This window comes from Chrysochloris asiatica, unplaced genomic scaffold, assembly GCF_000296735.1.
Source record: "Chrysochloris asiatica unplaced genomic scaffold, ChrAsi1.0 scaffold00048, whole genome shotgun sequence".
NCBI lineage: Eukaryota > Metazoa > Chordata > Mammalia > Afrosoricida > Chrysochloridae > Chrysochloris > Chrysochloris asiatica.
In genome coordinates this window covers 332,386-340,515 of record NW_006408566.1, presented here as the reverse complement: position 1 = coordinate 340,515, position 8,130 = coordinate 332,386, and the positions used below count along the sequence as shown (strand labels likewise).

General features: G+C 36.3%; 1 protein-coding gene and 1 pseudogene across 1 annotated transcript in view; one reads left to right on the top strand and one right to left on the bottom strand.

The window, feature by feature from the left end:
• The window catches only part of LOC102826113 (glutathione S-transferase Mu 3-like), a 7,004-nt gene extending 6,432 nt beyond the window's left edge, over positions 1–572 (bottom strand). Inside the window, exon 1 of the mRNA XM_006862492.1 lies at positions 4–572. Within this exon, the coding sequence (XP_006862554.1) occupies positions 4–572 (569 nt within the window). The remainder of the gene's footprint in view (positions 1–3) is intronic.
• A 6,604-nt stretch (positions 573–7,176) lies between these two features.
• Positions 7,177–7,770, top strand: LOC102819989 (annotated as a pseudogene).
• Positions 7,771–8,130: the final 360 nt, after the last annotated feature.

Sequence of the window (8,130 nt, the reverse complement as noted above, 5' to 3'; positions counted from 1 at the left end):
CACATGAAAGCCTTCAGATTTGGGAACTCATCCAAGCACTTGGACTCAAACATGTGGTTCTGATCTAAGACATCATAAGTGAGAAAGTCCACAAAGGTGAGCTTTTCCCCTGCAAACCAAGAGAATTTCCCCAGGAACAAAGAGAAATGTTGCAGTTGTCCAGGTAGCTGTTCCAAGTATTGAGGCTTCAACTTTTCATGCTCAGGTTTGTAGCAGATCTGTACAAGTTGCATGCGGAAATCCATTACTTGATTTTCTATGATGTCTACTCGAATCTTTTCTTCTTCTGTCTCACCACACATATTGTGCTTGTGAGCGATGTAGTGCAAAATGGCATTGCTTTGGGTGATCTTGTTCTTCCCATCCATGAGGTAGGGCAAATTAGGAAAATCCAGGTCTAGCTTGAATTTCACATCCAGCCATTGGCTTCGATCATAGTCAGGAGCTTCTCCGCACGTGTACCGTTTCTCCTCATGATTCGTATCCGTGAATTCTAGGAGCATGCGGATGGCATGAGCCAGCCCGCGGATATCCCAGTAACCTAGGAGCATTGACTGACTCAAAGAACTCATCTTGCTTCTGTTTCTCAACTGGCTGAATTTACCCAGTGACTTTTAAGCAGGATATTATTCAGTTTTCATGCATTTGATTGTTTTTCCTTGATCTTCCTAGTGTTAATTTCTAATTTTATAGCATTGTAATCTGAGAAGATGGTTTGTAGTATTTTCATGTTTATAAATTATTGAGACTTATTTTGTGGCCTAACATGTAGTGTATTCTGGAGAATGTTACAATAGCCCTGAAAAAGAATGTGTATCATGCTTTTGTTGGGTTGAGTACTTTGTATATATTTATGAGGTCAAGTTGTTTGATTGTGTTGTTTAGTTTCTAGTGTTTTTGTTATCTTTCTGGTTGTTCTGTCCTTTTATGACAGTGGTGTATTAAAATCTATTATTATTTCAGAGTTATCTCTTTATTTGATATTATTGGTTTGATTTATGTATTTTGAGATCTTTTCATTGGGAGCATATATATATTTTTATGGCTATGTCTTCTTGTTCAATTGACACTTTAATTATGAAATAATGTCCTTCCTTGTCTCTTATGCTGGGTTTTGCCTTAATGTTTATTTTGTCAGAGACTAATGTTGACATTCTTGCTCATTTTTGATTGTAATTATCTTGATAGACTTTTTCTATCCTTTACTTTTTAATCTATGCTTGTCTTTGAGTGTAGGGTGTGTCTCTTGTAGACAGCATTTTGATGGATCCTGTGTTCTTATCCATTTTACTACTCTCTGTCTCTTGACTGTGTGTTTATTCTTTTGACAGTTAGCATAATTTTCGATAGGTAGAAATTATTTGAAGTCATTTTGCTGGATGTTTTTTTGTGGTGCTGCAGGTTTCTTTGTTCTGCAATATTTCCTGTGCTGAGTTAAATTTTTTTGATGCTTTATCTTGTCAATGTCTTCATAGCTTTAATGTCTGAAAATCTTCATAGATATTCCTTTTCTTGATTTGATGTGAATGTGCATTGTGTTTCTTTGAAGTTGTTCTGTAACTTATTATTTTCCCTCCCAATTAAAATAGTCTTTTATCTTGAAATCTACTTGACTTCCTCGCCATTTGATATTCTGTAACTGTACTGTTCTCTCTTTTTGCTCTGTAGTTGTCTTCATTATAGATTAATATCTCTGTTTCCCTATATTCAGTCTTGTAGCTTTGTTTAACTCTGGATACTTCTATGTCTGAATTGAGTTCTGGTTGATGCTGCTGTGTGGTGTGTCCATCTGTGGTTGTTGTCTCCTATGTTGGTTCTCAGTCCCAATGATTCCTTTAAGTAATTTTTGCAAAGTTGGCTTTTTTTTTAAGAAACTTCTTTAATTTCTGTACATCTGGAAATATTCTCATTTCACTGTTGTATTTGAGGGACAGATTTGCTGAGTATATGACTTGGTTGGCAATTGCTTTCTTTCAGAGTTTTGTATATATGTTTACCGATTGCGAGCATGGTTTCCCTTTGTAGATAACATCTTGTTTTTCCCAAGCTACTTTCAGGATTCTTTCCTTGTCTTTAAATTTGGAGAGTTTGATTATGGTATATCTTGGTGATCTTCTTCTGGGGTCTATCCTGTTTCGTGTTTATTCAGGTTCTTCAGTTCTTATTATCTCATCTTTCATTGTGTTAGGGATATTTTTTTTCCAGCAGTTTTTCAACTATCTTTTCTGTGGTTTTCTTTGTTTCTTCCTGTTCTGGAATTCTTATCAACCGTAGATTATTCTTCTTGTCTCACATGAATCTTAGACTTTCTTCAGATTTTTTTCATTCTTTTTTCTGGATGTTCATCTATTTAACTAGTAATGAAAAATTTATCTTTAAACCTGCTAATTCTGGCTTCCATTGGTTTAATTCTACTCCTTTGCCCTTTTAGTGTATTGCCCATTTCTGATATTTTACTATTGATCTTCTGGATTCTGCTTGCAGGTTTTGTATTGTTTCTAATGCTGCATCTATTTTTTTGATTGTTTCTGTAGTGCTCTTCTGAATTCTTCCCTATTTTCCTTTTCTGTGAACTGTTTAGAAGTAACTCAATATCATTCTCCTGAATTCTTTTTCAGGTAGTCACAGTGCCCTTTCTTCCTCAAAAGCATTTTATAGCTCTGCCTCTTGGTCATTTGTTTGAACTATTCTGTCTTGTTTCTTTATGCAAACAGACATTTTCAGCTGTTTTCTAGGCATAGTGGTATTGTTGCATTTGTGTTAAGTTGATGAATGTGTGTTGGTATGTTCCTAGGCACTCACCAATTACCTCCTGGTGGATGTGATCAGGAGATGTACTTCTTTGTTCACTATACCTACAATTCAATTAAAAGTGGATTTAGCTGATGTTGGTTGTAGTCACCATTCTTGTGTATAGTAGCTGGTATTGACTTTTGCCCAATACGTGTAGTTGTAAGGGGTACAGTTGTGGGTTGGTTGCATGGTTGCAGTTGCTGTCTACTGCTGTGTGATGCAAGAAGGAAAACAAACAAATGAAAAAACAGCCCACACAGTGAAAATGAAAATCTATTGCTTTCTTTTCACCAATAGCATTGTGCTTCACCATCTACTGGCCGCTTGCCTTCACAGCCTCTTGAGAAAGTTCAAAATGGCCACACTGCATCCAGTGTGCTCACACAGAATGCCCACCTCTTTTCCTTCCTTTATATATATGTTTCATTTTTCCCTCTACCCCACATGTTTGTTCAATCCTTTCTCCTAGTGAAAGCCAGTCCAGGACTAGCCAAGATCAACTTTGCAGATATGGAGCAGAACCTGCCCTAGCAGGGATATTATATATACCTTCTCCCTGGTGCTCACAACCTTTCAGTGATTCAACCTGGAAAGCAGGAGACACCCTGGTCAGAACCTTTTTCTCTGAGAGTCACAGGTAGGTTTCTGAAATGCATGTATTTTTTTCTTGTCTCTGTAACTGTTCATGAACTCTCAAGATGGCTGGGGAAGGTCCCATTGGCTGCTGCTGCTCATCAGTACCTCTCCTCTTGCTGTGTTTGTTTGACTCTTTCTCCCAGTAAGCATTCGATCCACTTTTCTATCACTTCCTGTTAAGCTCATAGTTCCAGGACCCTCTTCTATATCTGTTTCATCTGGTTTTCTGTATCCTTGCTGCAGAGTGCCCACATAGCCTTTCTGTCTAGTCTGCCATCTTTATCTGCAAAACTCTCAAAATCTTCATCTTAAATATATGATCTTCTCTTCCCTATTGCAAAAGTGACATGGGGGCCATGTCTGAACTCCTGTGACTTCATAAGGGTGCAGAGGAAAATCACCATCATCAGCCCGAAGGTAATTTCTATGAGGCAGAAGTTATACATGCCTCCATCCTCCAACCTTCTTTATCCTAGTCTGACAACAACCATCTTTCCCACGGCACTTTACTTTTCTGCTGGGTTTGATAATTCTTTGCAATGGATACACAGAATTCACAGACAATACTCACAATACTCACAGTTATCAGGCTTCTTAGGGAAGTTAAAAGAGTAAAATCCAGGATTAGAAGCAACTCAGGAAAAGGAGATCACCAGTCAGCAGCACCTCTTTTCAGCTGTACTTCAGACATGTCTCTTTCATTCGTGACCTCTCAGTCACATGGCCCCTTGGCCTCTGCCCCACTCAGGCAGGTGTCACAAGCCCTTTCAAAAAAGGCTGAAATGGCATATTCTGTAAGCTAGCCCCTGCCTAAAGTCACTCAGCTTTACACAGTTCATGGGCCAGGAAGCCCTTTGTTCTCTTTGTGCTGGTGCGTCTGCTACAACCACTTTTCCACACAGGGAACTCAAATTGTGCTGTTGGTTCTTCTTTATTGATTGACCTGGAATCATATGTACCTGTTTCTGAAATGTTTCCTATTAAACCTAGAGGGATGGCAAAAATAACCAATCCCCATGTTAGAATCCCAGACATCCTATTTGCATAATCCCACTGAATCATTTGGTGAGGGTTACAAAGACCATGGATTCAATGTTGTTGTGATGTGCTGTTGAGTCAGTTCGGACTCACAGCAACCCTGTATAGTATTTTCAAGGAATGGCTGGTAGGCTTAAACCACTAACCTTGTGGTAAGCAGTCCAGTGGATAGAATAGATGTATTAAATAAATTCACGGTACCACTCCAATGTTAGTTAATAGTCTAAGATTATTCCTGTGACTTTTCCTTTGTTAATGTGTGCTTAATACTACAAAATTACTAAAGTACTGCTTTTGCTGTGTCCCACATGTTTTTGAATATTGTACTTTTATTCCTATTTAATTAAAATAATCTTTCCATTCCATCTATTAACCAGTGGTTTTAAGTAAAGAGCTTTCTAGTTCCCATGTGTTTTATGTTTTCTCCCTTGTTCTATTTCTTATTGATTTCTAGTTCTATAGTGTTGTGATCATAGAAGAAGCTTTGTGCTATTTTGATATTTTAAAATTTATTGAAGTCTCTTTGTAGTCTATAATATGCTCTATTTTGGAGAATGATCCATTTGCATTGGAGAAGAATGCATACTTCTGCTTTGTAGTGGAGTGTTCTATATATATCTATGAAACCAGGTGATTGTGATATGCAGGCTTCTATCATTGTTGTGTCTCTTTCTAGCTGTTCTGTCCTGCAAAAGTGGTGTGCTAAAATAAAGTCTATTAATAATAATAATAATAATAATAATAATAATAATAATAATAATAATAATTGTTATTAATTATTGTGAAACTCTATTATGATTGTGAAACTTTCTATTTCTCTTTTCAATGCTTTAGAATTTGTTTAGTGTATTTTAAAGCTGCCTTTGGGTATGTAAATATGGTTACCTTTTCTTGTTGAGTTGACCTTGTTTTTCATGATGGATTTTTCCATGAAGTCTATTTTAATAGAGATTAATATTGCTACTCCTGCTCTAGTTTGATTACTATTTGCTTTATATATTTCTTTCCATGCTATTATTTTTACATTATTTATAAGCTTAGTGTCTGAGGTGTGTATCTGTTGTTGTTATTTTTGTTAAGTGTTGTTGAGTTGGTTCCAACTCATAGTGACCCTGTATAGGATTTCCAAGGAGCAGCTGGTGAGGTGTGTTTCCAGTAGACAACATATTGATGGATCATGCTTTTTTTTAAAATCTAGTCTATTATTCTCTGTCTCTTGATTGGTGCATCTAAGCTGTTTATACTCAGTGTGATCATAGATAGGCATGCATTAACTGCTGCTATTGTTTTTTTGTGTGTGCTTGTGTGTTGTTAAGTTTCTTTGTTCTGTTTATTTTTCTGTACTGAATTCTTTTGGTTTTGAGATTTAAAAAAAAATTTCCTTTACTGTGAATTTTGTTTACTGGGTTATTATGGTATACTTCTTTAATTTTTGTCAATAACTAGGTTTATTACTTTTGTTTGTGATTACCCTGAAATTTTCCTACACTTAAGACTGTTATATCATGATATTGCCTTGACTTCTTCACCATATGGATGTTCTGTAACTTTACCATCTATTTCTTCCTTTTATTTAGCTGGTGTCATTTGCAAATTGATGTTCTGGTTTCCTTCCAATTTTAAATCTTATAGGTTTGTTTTATTTTAAAGAAATCTTTATCTTATTTGGTATCTGAGAGATGTTGTCATATATCTTAATTTTAGGTTGTTTTCTGATGTTTCTCTGTCCTGAGGACTCCCTTTAATATTGTTTAGAAGATTGGTCTAATTATTACAAATTTTCTTAATTTCTGCTTTTCTGGAAATGTCCTAGTTACACTGTCATATTGGAGAAATATTTTGCCATATATATAATTCTTGGTTGGTAATATTTTTCTCTCAGGTTCTTATATATATCATCCCATTGTCTTCTTGCCAACATGATTCCTGCAGAGGAATCAGAGCTTAGTCTTACTGGTTCACCTTCATAGGTAATAATTCCTTGTTTGTCTTGGGTTTTGGAAAGTTGGATTATGATATGCCTTAGTGAATTTCTCCTGGGACATATCCTATAAGAGCTCCTTGAACTTTTTGGATAGATAGCTTCTTGTCTTACATATTATGTAAGTTTTCAGTCAGCCAACCTTCAAACATTTAATTTTTTTTTCCCTTCCACTATTTAATTGCTATGGTGTTGTTGTTGCTTAGTGTTGTTGAATCAGTTCCAACTCATAGCGACACTGTATAGGGTTTCTAAGGAGCTGTTGGTGGATTTGAACTGCCAACTTTGAAGTTCAAAATGACCTTGTAGTCTAGTGCTTATCTTACAGTGCCACACCAGAACTTATTGTTGTTGTTGTTAAGTGCGTTGAGATGGTTCTGACTTATAGAGGCCCTATATGAGGTTTCTGATGAACGGTTCATGGGTTTGTACTGTTGACCTTGCAGCTCAAACTGATCTTATGAACCAGCTCATTATCCTGGACTTTCAATATCCTTGTTGTTGTTGTTGTTAGGTGCCATCAAGTTGGTACCGACTCATTGCAACACTATGTACAACAGAACTCAAAAAACATAATCGCTTTTATGGTCTTCCTTATTCACTGTCAAGCTTTCACATGCATATGAGGTTCTTGAAAATACCGTGGCTTGGGTCAGGTGCACCTTAGTCCTCAAGCTGACATCTTTGCTCTTCAACACTTTAAAAAGGTCTTGTGCAGCTTCACCAAGATGGCGGCCACTAAAGGTGGTGTTGGTTTAAGAGAAGTGGCCACAGGGAATGGACGACAGCTTCACCTGGGGATTCCTGAGACCGTGTTTGTGGAAGATGTTGATTCCTTCATGAGACAGCCAGGGAATGAGACTGCAGATGTAGTCCTGAAGAAGTTGGATGAACAATATCAGAAGTATAAGTTTATGGAACTCAACCTTGTTCAAAAGAAAAGGAGACTGAAAGGTCAGATTCCAGAAATTAAGCAGACTTTAGAAATTCTTAAATACATGCAGAAGAAAAAAGAGTTCACCAATTCGCTGGAAACCAGGTTCTTATTGGCAGATAATCTGTATTGCAAAGCTTCAGTTCCTCCTACTGAGAAAGTGTGTCTATGGTTGGGGGCTAATGTAATGCTTGGATATGATATTGATAAAGCTCAGGCACTGTTGGAAGATAATTTATCATTTGCTACAAAGAATCTTGATTCTTTTGAGGAAGACCTAGACTTCCTTCAAGATCTATTTACTACCACAGAAGTCAATATGGCCAGGGTTTATAACTGGGATGTCAAAAGAAGAAACAAAGATGATTCTACCAAGAACAAAGCATAATGTTGGCAATTAAAAATGTGTCTCAGTTTTCCAAACATATGCTATTTTAAAATATCTCAAAATTTATCCTTGAAGACTGGCATAACTGAATGATTTATTTTTAGCAGCAAGAATGAGAATTAAAAAATTTTTTAAAGGTAAATACCATTTTATTTATAAAAAACAAATTATTTTCCAGTGTTTTTGTGAGATTAGCAGCGTTGTAATTTCTCCCCCACATTTCCCAGTAAAATAAATGCTGCTTTCATCATATTTTGTTTATCATAGGAAAACTCCAAGTTGAAATGGCCACAAACTAAATGCTTGGTTACTAGCACAGTTTACATTTTCTTTATTGGCTGATGTTGCTCTGATTTGAAA